At 46.4% G+C, this 17,069-nt stretch overlaps 6 protein-coding genes across 6 annotated transcripts; 4 read left to right on the top strand and 2 right to left on the bottom strand.

Annotated features, from left to right (window-relative positions):
- Positions 1–546: 546 nt before the first annotated feature.
- F4807DRAFT_442757 (uncharacterized protein) lies at positions 547–979 on the top strand. Its single transcript, XM_047999499.1, has one exon. The coding sequence runs from the start codon at positions 726–728 to the stop codon at positions 963–965; it is 240 nt and encodes a 79-aa protein (XP_047850009.1). The 5' UTR covers positions 547–725; the 3' UTR covers positions 966–979.
- Positions 980–4,017, top strand: F4807DRAFT_442774 (S-adenosyl-L-methionine-dependent methyltransferase). Its single transcript, XM_047999500.1, has 9 exons — positions 980–1,758; positions 1,937–2,070; positions 2,165–2,250; positions 2,314–2,336; positions 2,400–2,418; positions 2,486–2,605; positions 2,666–2,980; positions 3,054–3,354; positions 3,404–4,017. Exons 1-9 carry the CDS (start codon positions 1,411–1,413, stop codon positions 3,498–3,500), a joined length of 1,443 nt encoding a protein of 480 aa, XP_047850010.1. The 5' UTR covers positions 980–1,410; the 3' UTR covers positions 3,501–4,017.
- A 4,154-nt stretch (positions 4,018–8,171) lies between these two features.
- F4807DRAFT_471032 (beta-lactamase/transpeptidase-like protein) lies at positions 8,172–10,727 on the top strand (the record flags this gene model as incomplete). Its single annotated transcript, XM_048002876.1, has 5 exons — positions 8,172–8,709; positions 8,810–8,893; positions 8,972–9,233; positions 9,292–9,470; positions 9,522–10,727. 5 exons carry the CDS (start codon positions 8,172–8,174, stop codon positions 10,175–10,177), a joined length of 1,719 nt encoding a protein of 572 aa, XP_047850011.1. The 3' UTR covers positions 10,178–10,727.
- F4807DRAFT_280097 (mannitol 1-phosphate dehydrogenase) lies at positions 10,617–12,452 on the top strand. The gene is made up of 2 exons (XM_047994679.1): positions 10,617–11,818; positions 11,885–12,452. The coding sequence occupies exons 1-2, from the start codon at positions 11,056–11,058 to the stop codon at positions 12,415–12,417; spliced, it is 1,296 nt and encodes a 431-aa protein (XP_047850012.1). The 5' UTR covers positions 10,617–11,055; the 3' UTR covers positions 12,418–12,452.
- A 382-nt stretch (positions 12,453–12,834) lies between these two features.
- Positions 12,835–14,108, bottom strand: F4807DRAFT_471038 (uncharacterized protein; the record flags this gene model as incomplete). The annotated part of the gene is made up of 4 exons (XM_048002877.1): positions 12,835–13,448; positions 13,554–13,787; positions 13,853–13,982; positions 14,046–14,108. 4 exons carry the CDS (start codon positions 14,106–14,108, stop codon positions 12,835–12,837), a joined length of 1,041 nt encoding a protein of 346 aa, XP_047850013.1.
- Positions 14,109–14,672: 564 nt separating this feature from the next.
- On the bottom strand, positions 14,673–16,915 carry F4807DRAFT_442803 (HET-domain-containing protein). Its single transcript, XM_047999501.1, has one exon. It carries the CDS (start codon positions 16,766–16,768, stop codon positions 15,020–15,022), a length of 1,749 nt encoding a protein of 582 aa, XP_047850014.1. The 5' UTR covers positions 16,769–16,915; the 3' UTR covers positions 14,673–15,019.
- Positions 16,916–17,069: the final 154 nt, after the last annotated feature.

Here is a 17,069-nt window from a genome sequence, read left to right on the forward strand (position 1 = left end):
GTTGTTGGTCCTAACGAAAAAGCAAGAGAAAATTTCTTCACGTGCAGCACTAGGACTAGGTATTTACTGGACTACAGAATACATTGCAGAACCCGAGAACGATTGTGCCCGGCCCGGACTGTTTCAACTTTACGTACTTACCTGCTACGCTTGATAAGCGCCCTCCGCAGTCCGTACCTTAGGTAGGAAAGCCGCAAGGGCTTACAAAGCTAAGCCGGATGTGATATGGTACCTATCGTATGGTTGGCGCGCGATTCCTAGGTATAGACCTAAGCGTAGCATTTGAACGTGAGCATTGATCAGCCATTGACCAACCAACCAACGGCAAAACCAGGCTGGAGATCTTCCGTGAGACAATTTGGTCATAGATTCCCGCTACAGATAACATTTATGCTTAATATATTAATTGTGCAATTTTTGTTGTTTTTGTTGTCAAAGCTGAGAAAATGGCGTGGAATGATAGGGCAGAATAGGGGCTCGAAGAAACATTGCGCCGTTGACACTATTGACTTTTTCGGGTTAATAAAATAGGTAGTAATAACTCCTCCCCCTTTCCCCTCTGTTGTTGCCTTTCCACCCCACGCAACCATTCACAGCCATACACGGCCGAGAGGATGAAGATGGGTGGAGTGAGAATAAGATGATCTTCTTTTCCCCAATCCGTCAGCAAGCTCAGCTCTATGGGCCTTATTGAGTGCCCAGAATGCCTAGGGTAGGTACTATGTATGTACTATGTATGTATATACGTACGTGCTCTCCACATGATATGCATATCATTCTTGGCTACCCTGTCAGCGTCCTGTCCGTTTCTGGTAAAGAGTATTGAGCTCTCGCCTGCGAGGGTCAACACTAGTTCGCATCCCAGGAGGTCGTTCGACCTATGGATTATAGCGGATAAGCGGAGCTCGAGTAATAGTCCACTTTTATGGACAAGGGACTTTGTAGCAATAGGATGCTTATGGTAAAAGGAATAGGCAGGTAAAGTGAGAAAAGAGAGAAAAAGATCACTGTAATAATAAAATCTCATCTCCAGATTGACACATATTCCCACGCGAATTACATGTTACTGTTCCCTCCGCCCTCCATCCCGTTCGTGCCTCCTGTCTGTCATCATCCCTCCATCAATGAAGTGACTATTCGATTGCATGTGCTGCTAGCTTACTTAATGTAAGTTGGTTCCATTCTCGCCTTTTTCTCTCTCTCGGTCATCAACCTACATGAAGTTTGAGACCTCAAAGTTTCATCCAAACTCCGGCGTAAATGCCTCGGGAGCGAACCTGAATTTCCAACTACGGGAGCGGCCCGAAGCTAGCGCTGAGCTCTTGATCCGTTAGCCACGATCAACCAAATTCCTGTCCATCTCCATATACCTAGGTTACTTAATACTTGAAATAAGACCCGACTGACCGGATGGAGGCGACCAACGTCACCTCGAAATCACCAAAAGAACGAGGGAGACATAGGTTATTGGCTGTGAGACCCTCGACGGCTAGTAGTAGAGCCACTTCGGGTTCCTCTGGCCATCACCGTACCCCGCTTCCACATAGCCCTCGTTCCCCATTATACACCGACACTTTCACCTTGGCCGCACACCCCCCTGGGACCTATCACTCGTCTAGTCCGCCAGCACCGTCTTTCATGTCAACGACCAGCGGTAGCACAGATCGACCGCCGTCGCCATCGCCATCTGCCGCCGAAGCTGCCGGCCATCTCCAGTATGCGTTAAGCTCGGCGGAGGGCCTATCATCAAGCTTACATGTGAGTACGACGCTACGCTAATGCTGTTTACTACCCCTTTCGGCCATTGATCATTTTTCCGATCTATCACATTTTCGTCACATAGACAAAAAAGAAACCCCAAAACCCCAAAAACCGAAACACAACGCCGTTCCCTTACATAGGCAATTAACGGATGGCTAATATGTAATATCGATAGTTCAACCAGGCATTAGAGCAAGGGTGGCCGCGGCTTGACCCTGACGGTGCAGGTGATGGCGCCGGTGTTGATGAGGAAGACGATCATGAGCCAAATGAAGGTCTTTCCCTCTCCCCCCGCCAGACTCACAGGAGGTAAGTAAAAATGGGCCAAGTTCTCTCTGTTTAGCATAGCTCTTTGCCTGAGAACCGAAGTGAAACTGACTATGGACCCTATCTCTTCCTCCAGGGATTCTACGAAGGCGGCTAGTAGCTCGAGCTCTTCGAGATTCTTTCGCTCGATAGTATACAAGTTTGGCCGCACGTTCAATAGGAGTGCGTGCTCCGTGTAACCCCATCCCTAAAGGGCTATAGTACTAACGTGTAATATAACAAAAGACTACTTCCTCCCTTCGGATAAGGTACGCCCGACTAACTAGGAGCCGCTACAATGATTGATGGGCTAATTAAAACGCACGGTTTAGCAAGAACAAGAGCGCATGAGTAGGACATCCCTTTGCTTGCTAGGCATTGCGCCTATTTCGAAGCTAATATGCTGAACAAACAACAGACCTTCAACATGACATAAGCGTTGAAGTTCACGATGGCGACCTCCATCTCTGCCCGGTAATAAAACCGAGAAGAGTACTCGATGTCGGCACGGGTACAGGCATATGGGCCGTCGAATTCGGCACGTCCCACATCGATCCTTAGCGTTACATCCATGCATGAATGCTAACATCTAATGCAGCCCGAAAGAACCCAGACAGCGAAGTGCTCGGGATAGATCTAAATCCAGTACCGCCGCCGCCTTTCATCGTACCAAACTGCCATTTTGGCATTGCGGACGTGTACGACGACTGGAAGTATGGCGGCCCGTTTGATTTCATCCACGTGCGAAGCTTAGGCGAGCCTACCGACAAGCGCAAGCTGTTCAAGCAGATCTACGATAATCTTGCGCCCGGCGGCTGGGTCGAGTTCCAGGAGTGGATTCTTCACGTTCAGTCCCCGGACCGATCTCTCGATGGCACGGCGTTCCAGAAATGGAACAAACTCATGTCGGAGGGCAAGTCCTTTCGAAAACTGTGTTTTCTCTGTTATTTTTTCTTATGTTTCCTTGAAACTAACTACTAATTTAGGCATGAAACATTTAGGGAAGTCCCTGTTCTACGTCCTCGATTACAAGCGTTCCCTTGAACAAACGGGTTTCGAGAGCATCGTCGAGCGGAAATACGCAGTTCCTACCAACACATGGCCCCCCGGAAAGCAAAGCCAGAAGATTGGCACCATGCAGAGAATCAACTCGCTACAGATCATTGATGTATTCTCGTGGCCCGTATTTTCAAACGGTTTAGGTTGGTCCAAGGATGCGCTCGATAGGCTACTCATCGAAGTGCGAAAGGATATTGAGAACACGCGTATCCATTCATATTCTACCCTGTAAGTTACATGCCGGGTTTTCTAGAGAGCTTCCACTGATATTTCCCAGAATGACGGTATACTGCAGGAAGCCCCACTCGTCTTCTGCATCGTCGTTTGCCACAACGGAAACGCCCCCCAGGCTGCAGCGGCCGTCTATGTCATAAACACAAAAGAAGTAATTCGGCCTACTTCGAATGTAACCTTGAGATCCCAGGCAAGGGATAGTGTAATGGATGTAAGGATATAGGCATGGACAGACTGCGGCGACGGGCACGGATTTGGACGCAGGTCAGCGTCGGCGTTTGGGGACGGTCGAATGGGAAGCCCATCGGTAATGGAGTACGTAAAGAGTGTGTTCCATAATAGGTTACTCCTAGGTAATCTTGACAAAAAGAAATGTTTCAGATGACTAGTATTTTTCAGACGGACAACCACGTCGATCGTGCATCTGGATCTTTCCGAGTGGACTTACAGCCACTATAGCTGTGAATGGACTACACCGCTCTAACAAGTCTACCTAAGTCCCTAGCAAACTTAAGCGCTGTAGCGGTACAACAAGCAAGTCTGACAGAAAGTCTATACCAGGTGCTCTGCTCATAGCTTCATGATAGGCACATCGCCGAAAATGGAAGTGGCTAACGTTGCGGCCTACGAACAGATACGGGTGTCGTTGTAATAGACTATCTCTACCTGCCGTACTAAGCAGGTACCTACTTAGGTAACCGCATTGCAACGTGACGCGGAGTCTGGAACGGGGTGACATTGCTTTCAGCCCCTTTCCATAATTGTCTCATAATCTATGACAACTACTATATGATTATACCATACCTACTCACGTTATATTGAAATGCACAAGTTAAAGGAATTTTCCGAATATCATTTCCAATGGATTACTGGCACTGGCTCGAAAGCCATTGGGGTATATGCTCACGGGGTCATCACACCACGGCACGCCGAGGTCGTTGTGCAACGCCGGCGCAAAGAGCGGGAACGCGCCGCCGAAGCAGATAAATCCAAGTGTGAGTTGCGTTTCCGGATTGGGCCGTTCGACCACATATGAGAGCGCAAATTAATCATCAGTCGATTAGGACAATCGCATTCTTAAATGAAAGTCGTCCCACGTTATATATTGTTACCATTCACTAGATTGGCTTGGTGGCCAATAGGACTATTTACGTTTTATTCTCCGATGGAAATGGGATGATGACTATCATCTCAAACTCCACGCGTCAACAACAACTTACGCTTCCGCGATCCATCTCGAATCAATATCACGGCTCTCATATTTGGCCGGCTCTCAACCGTATATTAAGTGCGTTCGGCGCGAGCAAGACTTTCATCATACGTCGCTGTCACAGCGAAGAAATTGTGGAACCCATGCGCTGTATTGGCAGGCCTTCGCGGTTTATATCCAGTCAAGACAACCCCAAGTGATAGAAACCCCAACGAAAGGCGCTAGTATTGAGACATGGTCCTGTCGATGATGAAGATAGTCTCAAGTTTCCGCGCTAAAGATATTGGAAGTGGAAGGCCGCATGAAAGGCCACTGCTAAAATTGAGCTAAAATGGAGGTCCTCACGACTAGTCCCTTTGGAACATGGTTGGAAAATGAGGTGCTCTTTGATGAATTGTAAATCGCCGATCATATTTCATAGGGCCGGAACAAAGGGAAGGTCCAAGTCAGAAGACAGACGTTAGTCGGCGACGTGCTGTACTCTTCGTCAAGAGTATTACTTGACCCGCTTACCAAGAAAACTCCTACATTGACTATGAGCGGTATGAACTTAGGAACTTTTGATATAGAGCCACTCTGCTCCCCTAAATTCTCCGCGAAGCATTGCTGGGGTTATTTTCATAGTGTGCTTGCTTGATGGTTCGGATATCGGGTCCGTGATCCTAGTGACTAGTACCTACCTTAGGTACTTTGGCAGTAAGAGGTTGTTCTGATTTTCTGTTTCAAAAAGGGGGTTAAAAGATTCCCAACCTTTGCAATACTCGCTATCATGAGAGGTCACTCTTTCTAATAACGGCAGCGATATAGTTACTTATCTAAGATCATGAATCTGAATATCATCAATTCTTATATCATATTACAAGGCAATTCTGCATCCTTGATCACCACGGTTCTATAATTCATGCACAACTAGTTAATTTCTACACTATCTGGACTACGGCTACTAAATGTAAAACGAATATATCGCAAATCAGGGAGTCAAATCAAACGTAGTAGGACAAACCCATTCTTTTCAAGAAAAAATAACGTTAGGGTGACCTGTAATTTTTAACATTTCATTCATCCCGTCTCAATATTTCCTGAAAGACTGTTTCCATGTCATTTTCCAGGTGGCTACTCAGAGGATAGTGATTCGAGCTAGAATGCAGAACTATGGATGATGGGAACGTGCCTTACAGAAGCTGAACTTATTGAGATCTGCTCGAGTAGAATAAATCTGTGTTGCTGCCATTGGGAAGACGTGTCAAGAGGTACGGAAGCTAAGCCGTTTAATAGGTGCGCAGAGCTACAATGGCTTTCAAAGTAGATACCCGGACTAGAGGTTAAAGACATACAGCAAGTAAAGAATAAGGATACAGATTTGTTACCTACCAAAGCGTGAACAAAATACCGCAGAAAGCATGATATAACATCATCATTCGTATTTATCGAGCAAACTCTGGCACGAGTAGCCTGGGCTTCAAGGCTCAACCCTAGTAGGACGATACTGTTGAATACCCATGAGAGCCCAATTATTATCCCCGAACCAGGAGCCTGAACCGCTAGAATAATGGACGTTATTCGTATCGTAGAGGGACGTTTGATCGAATAGACGGATGTGAGTGTTGATGTCGCCCAAGAAACTTTCGACAAAGAATCAACTAAGGATCAATTCTAAGTCATAATAGGCTTTATTGATCGCTTAGCACAACTAGTTGCTAGCAACGTGGGAAAAGGAGCCCGTTAAGTTGTCACTACAGGGCAGCTTGCAATGTCGGGTCTTTGCCGATAGCTTTCATACCAGCATTTGTCCTTATGTTCCGCGAATATTTGAATTTGTTGGTTTGACAGAGGCCATATTAAAGCCAGGGCCGTGGGATAGGAGTATATTCGCTCTCCATCATACTCCAACCCGACAACGTCGTGAAAAGAACCTTCATCGACAACCAGCACATATAATTCTCGCTAGGGTCTTCTTGAATGGCATCATGATCGACGAAACTTGACGTCTGTACCGGTTGGGGAAGAAAAGGGGTATGAGAACTGGGCGTCGGAGGCGCGCGGGTTCGAGCAACGATTTGTGAAGCGAGCTGGGATAGGGTGTGAGAGTCTAGTCTACATCGTCGAGGAGCTCCAAAGCGCTAAAGAAATCGCCCCGGCTACTAAATGAGTATACTGTTAGAATATTATGTATACCTTAGGTAGGTAGGTAGGTAGGTACCAATTCTGTCTTGGGGTTTGAAGAAAGGCTCACGAGAAGGACTCACAGTTACTTAGTATGATTCACGCGCTTGGAAATACTGGAGGAAGCGCCGGGGACGCCGGGTTTACGGTAATTGGAGCATCCATGTCGAAGTTTATGGCACCGAACCATACGGGACCGACACTGATGGCATGCTGCTGGTGGTCTATCGGCATAACGTGATCATGACCATTTGCGCTTTTCGGACAACGTGTTACTTGGATGAATTGTTGTCGTCCATCATCAAGGGAGGGTTTTTCGGTTACATTTGCGATTAGCCCCTAAACCCTTGCTTGACCCGATACGTTATGGGGAATCCTAGGCCGTTCCCCATTTATCACGTAGGGGTCAATTAACGGCCCCTATCCGCCCTCCCGCCCCCTGTTTGCCCCACGTAGTCTATCGTAGTCAATGGAAAGGCAAACATTTTCTATGAATTACTGGTATTGACATATTATCTGAAGATTGTTAATATCGTGATGGTTCGTAGCTATCTAGCTCCAGGGCGCATCCACGTTGAACAACGTGTAGGTATTATGCTGACAATATTCCCAGGTATTCTTGAAAACACCACATACCACTTACATAGTACTAGGTACCGCAGGTAGGTACATAAGTGAGTACTCAACGATAAGACCAAAGGCCTAGATCCTCACCTATATGTACTAAGACAGTAATTATATAACCTGACGTCCCATATGCATACAAGGCACATCTTTTTAATTATATTTGGACCCTGCAAGACCCCTATCGGTAGTATCAAAGTATAAATTCAGTACATGGTTAATTATACGCGTCTAGATAGGGGATGTAGTCAAAAAGGCGAACACCTAGGTACCCGCCCACTTATCTAGTACCTCATTGATACAGCCTGGTATCTTATTCGCCGGTCCAGACTTCTATAGAGGAGTCCCTTGAAAGAGATCTAGATCTATTTTGTAGCGTGATACTCTACCATGGAGCCTTTGATTGGCCAACATCCGTGGGAGTCATGGAATAATTCCCTTGTTACATGAATGGAGCTTGGATATATTTATTAACGAGGTCAACGTAACGAAATGAACTGCTTATTAGCGACTATTACCTCCGCGACTTGTGCTCAGCGTTTGATAAAGGTGTTACTATATTTTCTTGGCGATTGAGTAGGTAGGTACCTCCTACCTAGCAAGGCAGGTAGTATGTATAATGGCATACTTGAGATAGCATGATAGTGATAGAGGAGCAGGAGAGACGGTTAATAACAGTATTTATGAACAAGTTAGGACCTTCTATCTGGCTTTCTTGGTAGGATATTCGTGATCGCCTTGAAAAAGCGAATAAGCAATACATCACTAGCACTTCAAGTTTCACCTACTCCGGGTAGCTTGGGTCTATACTAATATGTGGGAACTCGGAGTTTTGATATCGTTCGCTGTATATGGCGTGTTCGCCAAACAGAACTGCCCCTTATACGGGTTAGGGTATCCCAAGCCGACAAACCTCCCCGAGCAGCCAGACATCAAGAAAGCGGCAACAGCTTTGAATTTGATGTTCTCGGAATACATCGACCATTCCAAACAAACTCTATCTGGCAATTTCTCATACTCAGTCGAAGTATTTTCCGCTGACGATGAGGAACCTTTATGGTCTCATCATTGGACCACGCCTAACTTAAAGGCTCTTAACTCCACAGGCGTCACTAAAGTCGATGGAAATACGGTCTACCGGCTTGCGAGCGTCACGAAAGTGCTGACAATCTTGACCTTCCTTGCGGAAGTTGGTGATTCACTATGGAACGAACCTATCATCAAATACATCCCAGAACTTGCGGCTCTGGTTGTCGATGGTGCGGATAATTCCCATTCAATCTCAAGTACAGACTGGCAATCCATCACCCTCGGTTCGCTGGCAAGTCAAATGTCTGGTCTCCAGCGAGACTGTAAGTAGCGGTTCTCCCTCAAACGTTTCGTTCAAAGAAGACTTGCTCAAGTTGTACACAGATGCTCTAGAAGGGGAGCTCACGCAAGGATTAACCACAGCTGAAGTGGCAGGTTATGGATTTCCTATCATAGGAGAAGAGGAAATACCACCTTGCGGTAACAATCCAGTCTGCAATAGAACTCGTATGTCTGCCCATCTACTCTTCAAGCATTGATTTCCAATAAAATAAGATTTCTAAATGTTAATCAGTACCTATGTAGAGTTCTTCGAGGGTCTAAAGAAGTTACCTCCCTCGTTTTCACCATATGTCACACCGGCTTACTCGAATATCGGCTTCACTCTCCTTGGCTATGCTCTAGAGCAAATGACAGGGAAATCCTTCCCCGATATGTTACAAGATAGAGTTATCGGGCCTCTCAACTTGACTCGCACATTCTACAGCGCCCCCAATGACTCCCTAGGAATCATACCAGGCGACCGCAATGAAACCAATTGGGCTCTTGACCTGGGTAAAGAATCTCCGTGAGCAACTTACTATCGCCTGCGAATTTTTTTGTTTATCTTACTTACTAGGGGATAGTACTGGCAACATGTATATGTCGTCTTCAGATCTATCCCGACTTGGTCGAGCAATCTTGAGATCGACGTTGTTGCCCCCGACTATGACTCGAAGATGGCTCAAGCCTGTGGTCTTCAGCTCTGATCCAAAATCAGGCATTGGTATGCCATGGGGCGTGCGACAGCTACCCCTTTCAGCAGGTATGTAGAATGGCCCTGGTCGAGACTCGGTGGCTGACTGATCTTGAACAGATATGCCGTACCAGTTCGCAACCACATTCAACAAAGCTGGGACACTGGGAAAATATAACGCGTTGCTAGCTGTTATTCCCGACTTTAATATCGGCTTCTCCGTCTTAGTAGCAGGCGGTGGTCTCAACGGAACAGCACTGGATATAGCGGACATGTTGTCGAACGTTTACCTCCCAGCCCTGGTGAGCACAGCACGTACCCAGGCCAACCATATGTATGGCGGTACGTATATAAGCCCGGACCCTAGGATAAACTCAATTCTCAGGGTTGTGGCAGATGGCCAGACCCCTGGTCTAAGCTTAAGCTATTGGATAAGCAATGGGACGGATCTGGCGTGGTTGGCAGTAGGTTTGAGCCAAAGCGTGGAAGAGGAAGATTGGTACAAAATTCAGCCGAGCGTTCGACTTTATCCCACAGGCCTGTGGGATGCGGCCCCAGACGGTGGGAAGAGGGTCGCATTCAAGGCCGTATTCGAAGACCTGAGCTCACCTAGCATGTCAAATCCATTTACAACGGATTGTGGCACCTGGGTCACCGGGTCGGGTATCCTATACGGGTCTAAGCCGTTGGATCAATTCATCTTCAATGTCAACGCTGCGGGAAAAGTAACAAGTGTGGAGAACAGTGCGTTAAGAAATAAGTTAGTCAAGGTGTAATTATTGTTTAGACAGATAATGGAGTCGGCCGGATTCGCCGACTTTCCTCTCGGTGTCGCGCTTACGTACTCTCCGTCCCCCTATCCTATTGCGCTCGCCACGGAGCTCTCCAAAGTTTTTCCCGAATTACCCAACCCCGTGTGGTGTTGGGCCTGCGGCTTTAACACGGCCACAGTTTCGACGGGACTCGAGACGAGCGGGGCTCCCTTTTTGGAGTCGTGACCGGTGACGTCGTAGTAGAGTGGGCGATCCTACGGCAGTAAATGCTGGTCAGGGATTCGGTCCTCAGGTGAAAGTTTACTTAAGCCCGATTATATTAACATTCGTTAGCATGCAGTCATGAGAAAATATTTCAACTATGTTGTCGAAAGCCGCTACAGCAAGGCTTATGCAGTGTCCTTAGTAACGAGGCTCAATTAAACCGTACAGCACTTGAATTCCTATTGGACTTTTGACGCCACGGGGATCCTTTGAATGATGAACAGGGAGTTCATGCGTTTGTAATAGAGCATAATCAGGGAATACTTACTCATCGTGCTCCGTGGCGTCGGTGGGCCGAAAGGAAGCATTATCCATCACGACAGTTAAGTTGATTATAGGTAAGGCCTTACAAAGTAATGACTAAGGATCATGAAATGAATCCGCTCATGTATCATTATTTCCCCGCTGCTACCGCTCCTCTCTCATTTTGTGCCTAGCTCTAGCCATATATATCATAAGGCGCGATGCTACACCACAACCAGTATTCTTTGTTGCGGCACAAGAACCACAGACTCATGATCGTGGAACCATACACTTTTGACCATATACCTAGACACTTACGTACCTAACCCTCACTGTTCTCTCATCGGACATTTTTTGCTATCAACCAACGCACCATGTCAGACTCAAAACCATTCAACGTCGCTATTGTCGGAGGAGGTATTAGCGGAATCTCACTGGCTATCGGTCTCTACAAGAAGAATGTGCCCTTCACGGTCTACGAGTCGGCATCGAAATTTGGGGAGATCGGCGCCGGCTTGGGTTTCGGGCCAAACGCTGTTAAAGCCATGGGGCTCATCTCCCCAGACATCGTCGAAGGGTACGAGCGGTGCGTGACACACGGGTGGAAGTCCAAGGAGAGAGACTGGTTTACGATCCGCGTCGGCGACGAACGCAAGGCCGGCCCGGATGGAATTCTGAAGCAGAAGGAGAAGGAGGGATTGAAAGTCGGAGATCCCCTCTTCGATGTTCGCTACACTAATGATGGCCTTGCTGGTGGTGTGCACCGCGCCCATTTCTTGGACGAGATGCTCAAGTTGATACCCAGCTCCGTGTCGAAGTTTGGGAAGAGGTTGGTAAACATCACGACCGCTACCGACGGGTCTCAAGACGCTGTACTGCATTTCGCGGATGGGACAACGGCACAGCATAGCGCTGTAATTGGTTGTGATGGAATAAAATCCAAGACTAGGGAGATTTTATTGGGAGAAAATGAAGGAAAGGCTTTGTTTTCTGGAAAATACGCGTATAGGGGATTGGTACCCATGGAAAAAGCTGTCGAGTTGCTCGGTGAGGAATTAGCTTGGAACTGTCAGCTTTTCATGGGTTACCACGGCCACCTGCTTACCTTCCCAATCGAAAAGGGAAAGACAATGAATGGTGAGTAAAGTCGAAGGACTCTATCTTCATACACTGAAAAGAAATACCTAACTAATGGATAAAAAGTTGTCGCTTTCAGCTCTTGCGATACTTGGACCGATCCCCAGTGGGTGGTAAAGACGACAAAGGAGAAAATGCTTGAAGACTTCAGTACATGGGGCCCTATGGTGGTCAAGATTGTCGAAGCTATGGGGAAACGAGATATCTGGGCTTTGTTCAACGACCCTCCTGCGTCAACCTACTACAGTACAAGTCCGCGCATCTGCCTCCTCGGCGACGCCGCGCATGCAACAACTCCGCACCAGGGGTCTGGAGCAGGCATGTGCATCGAAGACAGTTACATCCTCAGCAGCTTAATTGGAGAAGCCGGAAGCATACAAGACCTCGACAGGGCTTTCAAGGCATACGATGAGGTGAGACGACCCAGGACTCAGAAGTTAGTCGAAACAAGTAGAGAGGCGGGTATGCTGTATGACTTCGAACTCGAAGGTGATGACCTTGATGCGATTGAGAAGAACCTCAAAGCCCGGATGAGCTGGATTTGGGATGTGGATTTGCAGCAAGAGCTAGGCAAGGCTCTTTCGATCTTTATAGCTTAATTGGGGGTGCATGAATGTAGAAGGTTGCATATGAGGTTAGATTATTAACTATCTACCCAAGTAGTACACCTATGAAGAATAGTAGCTCGAATAAAAAGGTTCCAGGTTATCCGATCCTAACCATATATGTAGCCGTCTACCCAGCTCAAGCAGGTGGGCAGGTTTATTAAACTCATCCTCATCTCTTTGATATTTGTCCATCTGCATGAATTCTGTAGGTAAAATACCTACTTACAACTCATAGGTACGGAAGGGAATGATACTGTCAACAGTGTGAGCGGCAAATAGTAGACACGGTAATAATAATTGCGGGATTTGAGCTGGTGGGAAGTACCTGTAGTCTAAGTGTATGGTGAGTTCCTGGCGTGGGTATGAAGATCTGATAGGATAGAGAGTCGCCTATCTCTGAACAAACACTTATTTGTAGTTTCTGATTTCGTCCTCGATACTCCCTAGCAGAGCAACCATTTGTTGGAGCTGAGGAAATCCATAAGTATACATGTTACTATTGACGAGAGCTAGCTGCTTGTAACCAGCAGGCGGTGACTTGATAGTATTGAGCTCGTCATGAAGATAATAAAGAAGGCTTTCAAGAAGCTCCTTGTTTACTATTCCACTTGACGTCGTTCCGGGCCCGCAAAACGATAGACTTGCAAAAGCCGCTGTAAGCGCTATGATAATATCGGGACGTTTATCGTGGGATGGGCGGAAAAGACTCGCCAGTTTCTTCGCCGTGGTCACTCTGTTATCCACGTTTTCAAATATAGGTCGTGAAAATGAATGGATCTGATATGAGTGCCCGGCAACGCTATGATAACCGTTGTTAATGATATCTCGATATGAAACACAGTGTAACGCAGGTCCATTGATAGGGCCGTATGCTAAATATTCATGGAAACCGCGACAGCATCTCTTAGGACCAATGTTTTCGAAGAGATCTGGGACGTGATAAATTTTGACATGTGGAGCTAACAATGTCCGATCAATAATTGCGACGTACTCCTTGCATGTTCCGTAGTTCACTGTAAAGACTGTTATTGTTTGTTGCTAGCTGGAACAACTGAGGAAAATACAAATTGTAACTTAAAAGACAGGAGACAAGGGAAAGGGGAGTGATGGTTCAAGGTAAAACATACTAGCAATAGTGATACAGGCTGCCCACGAACTAAATTCAGTATTGTAACGACGCCCCCCTTGATAATGATTACAGATCATTCCATGGAGATACGGAATATCGTATATATTGGTAGGTTTCTTGCCTTTAAGGAACCCGCGGGGGACAATCCCGGTTACTTTATTGAGACGAGCGTTGCCGCCAGACTTCCGACCAAAAGCGCGAAAGAGAAATCGTGGCAGCTTCTCTTGGGAAGCTATTAATGAATTAGAATAAACCTTCATATTCAATACTCCATGGACACATATGTGGTCTACGAACCTTCTAGGGCCTTCCAATCTTCCTTTGATAGGCCATTCATAGCGAGGTTTGATGGTGGTTTGGGCTTAAGAGGTTCCGTCCTCGTATCCTTATCTAAACCATCAGTAGCTTCCTCTATATGGTATTTCTTCTTCAGAAGGTTAGTGTAGGCTTCTTATGTAGATAACTTCGGGTATTTTGAGTTGATGGGTACCTTTCTCTTCCTCCTTGAGGTCTCATCAGAGGGGAAGTGGCCGAAACGTCGTTTATGAGACATTGTTGTAATGTTATTAGTTAATATGCGTGGTATCGATTTTGTATAGCAACTTCGCGGTAGAAACTAACCAGTAAATGGAGACATATATATACTATCTTGCATGTCTTTTATTTAACATAAGCCTGAGGCAATTTTTCCTATCCCTGGGTGAGAAATTATGTGAATCATAGAATTATATCAAACCTTCTAGCACCTGGCAAATACCTGACTACCTACTGATTATAGTAGGCGATGGATTGAAGTTTCATGAACTGCTTCGAATCGTAGGAGGGCGTCTGGTGGGAGATTGGTCCCTGGGTAGTATTTCAACTACTATCATCATAATGTGAAGACTCGACCTATGATCTTACTTGTGAACCATCCCGTCGAGTCTGGGTGTGTCTCAGTAATTCTGCATAGTTCCAGATAGTATCTTCAGGAAACAACAATGAGCACTCATTGTATCAAGACTTTTCCATTGTTCCTTGAAATCCCGATACTTATAGGGAGAAATAAATAGAAATGGTTTGGCAATATAACGAATCTGGTATTAGCCTTATTATAAAGATGTCAATGATATTATCCGGCCACACAGTGATCTTATTTTTGATTTTGAGTTGATCATTTAAAGATGTTCATCCGAAGAACTATAGTAGTTGACTGCCGTGCTAACTACAACAGGTTTTTTTTTAAAAAAAAATTGTTACTTGAAAGGATGGCATTCAAATGGCTATTACGATCCATGTGGGCACCTTGAGACTGAAATGGCCGTAGATAGTATAGGAACGTAGTAGAGCGAGTGCGTTTCCAGCACGTATATCGCAACCCCAGGCAAAGGAAAATTTGGAGCTCCTCATAAAACAGCACCGTCCGCACTTCCTAGGTCGGCATCGTATCAATTGATTAGGATGCCGAAATTTTAGATTAATAAACTAGAATATCGTAAACTCCTCCTCCCAAGCCCGTAATCTAAGCGCCTCCCCATCCATCATCCCCACGACGAAACAAGGTCCAATAATGCGCCAGAATAATGCAGTGCGACGGAGTACCATAGGAATCGATAACCCATATAGAACCACGACTATATCCCCGCTACGAATACACATGTCGCCAAGCCCAAGATAACCGTGCGCGGTCCAAAAGAGAGATGCATGGCCCAAACGCAAGAAAAGGTCGACGAACTCAGACCTCACCTCCTCGACACTAGGCGGATCAGCGCCCGCCGCGACGTCGAACACAGGCCAATGGAAAACAGAACCGGTCCGCCGCAACTTCAGCCCGGGGCACAGGCCTAGAGATAGGAGCTGGTCTGCAGCTTCCGAAAGTTGGATATACCTGTGATAATTCCGATCGCCTTCTCCTTTCGAGATAAATTTTGCTATGCTCCGAAACCAGACCTGGAACTTAGGCTGCCAGTATTCGATGTCGAACGAACTCTCGTGTTCGTTGGGACATGTTAAACCTTGGTGCGTGGTGACTATCGGATCAACTCTTACACCGCGGACTTTCACCAACATCCGGTTATCGATGGAGATATGTGGTGGCTTTGACCCGCTTGCGTCAAACAGCCCCTGGCTGCGGAATATCTCGAAGGGTTGTACCAGATGCGTGAAGTTTGGTATCCAACTCTGGCTAGACGCAGGCACGCTGCTGGCATTGCAAAGTAGAAATAGCCGAAGGTCTTGCTCCCTTTCGAGGATAAAGGTACACGCGTCTCTATAAGATTCCTCGACAGCCTTCCCATCGCATACCCTAAAGGGCAAACGCCCGCGGATATCCCGGTAGATTGGAAAGAGGGCATAGATTTTATCGCGTGGATCAGTAGCCTGCAAGTCTCGTGTTGCGAATAGCATACTCATTAATGAGTCCCAGTCTGCACTACCCCCTAAGGGAGGGTCGTTCGCGAATTCTTCTGTACTAGCATAGCTTGACCTGATCCGTGCAAGTTCGTACATGGCTTGAAGCTTCGGTACCCACGGGATCAGTTTGGTAACACGATAGCTATTCAGCATCATTGTTCGAACGGCGTCATTCGCGACAAATGCATCCTCGAGAGCTATTTGCTTATCGCCGCATATTATGTAGCTGGGAGTATTTGGGGTCGATGCTTCCTGCCACACCCAAACTCGGTGCCAATAATTGCGAAGGGCGAGGTTATCAAGAGCTCTCGTCTCTCGTATAGACAGATCAGCTGGCTTGATCAATCCGCCTTGTCGGACTTTATCAACAAGTCGCAGCCAGCAGTCAATTGCGACGGCGCTATCATGACTATCCTCCCCGAGCCAAAGACCGATGTGGTTCGCCCTTTTATATATTTCGCCCATCAATGTCAATTGCAGACTTTTTTCATGTTTGTCTAATTGGTTGATACATATTGCATCGACCCAAAGGTATGTTTCATCGAGGTTAGATTGAGGTAAAGAATTGTAATGTCGTCGAAGAAAGGCATGAAGATTATTTTGAACAGGGGTATTGTGTCCATCTATAATAATATTCTGGTTCGGATTCTCTGCTCCCCATGTATATGAAAGTGCCATGTAGCTGGGACACGACTCGAGGGGGAAGCTGACCAGCTCATAGTTGAGAATCCCATTAATATCATGATCGCACGGAGGCCTGCGAACTAATCGCATAAGCCGGATGTGAGTTGTCGGTATTTTCTGATAAGGATAAATTGACATCGAAGTAGGAATTGTTAAATTTCGATTAGATGGATCAAATGGACAATGACGGGGAGATATCAAAGAATAAGCAAGTACTTACATGTACGGATCCATCGTCAATGCCCTCTTTGCTTAGCGTATTCACCATGGAGTATGCAAGTAGCCGCTACTGTCTGGTAGTACTACAGTACACAGCCACGTCCTCCGTGCACTAATATTGCAGAATATGGGCAAGTAACAAAAGGTAACACTATGTACACCGCCACTACACAGCCGAAACCAAATAGATTACTAGTAGCTTGGCATAGATCTTACCGGC

This window comes from Annulohypoxylon truncatum (assembly GCF_022578515.1).
Source record: "Annulohypoxylon truncatum strain CBS 140777 unplaced genomic scaffold F4807scaffold_42, whole genome shotgun sequence".
Lineage (NCBI taxonomy): Eukaryota > Fungi > Ascomycota > Sordariomycetes > Xylariales > Hypoxylaceae > Annulohypoxylon > Annulohypoxylon truncatum.

What these genes read in the sequence shown, in the direction of transcription:
- F4807DRAFT_442757 (XM_047999499.1), top strand. Translation starts at nt 726, where the DNA reads ATGTACTATGTATGTATATACGTACGTGCTCTCCACATGATATGCATA.
- F4807DRAFT_442774 (XM_047999500.1), top strand. Translation starts at nt 1,411, where the DNA reads ATGGAGGCGACCAACGTCACCTCGAAATCACCAAAAGAACGAGGGAGA. An exon ending in TGGCCGCACGTTCAATAGGA is followed by an intron (nt 2,251 to 2,313) that starts GTGCGTGCTCCG and finishes ATATAACAAAAG; the next exon opens with ACTACTTCCTCCCTTCGGAT. An exon ending in GAACAAACTCATGTCGGAGG is followed by an intron (nt 2,981 to 3,053) that starts GCAAGTCCTTTC and finishes CTACTAATTTAG; the next exon opens with GCATGAAACATTTAGGGAAG.
- F4807DRAFT_280097 (XM_047994679.1), top strand. Translation starts at nt 11,056, where the DNA reads ATGTCAGACTCAAAACCATTCAACGTCGCTATTGTCGGAGGAGGTATT. An exon ending in AAAGGGAAAGACAATGAATG is followed by an intron (nt 11,819 to 11,884) that starts GTGAGTAAAGTC and finishes ATGGATAAAAAG; the next exon opens with TTGTCGCTTTCAGCTCTTGC.
- F4807DRAFT_442803 (XM_047999501.1), bottom strand. Translation starts at nt 16,768, where the DNA reads ATGTCAATTTATCCTTATCAGAAAATACCGACAACTCACATCCGGCTT.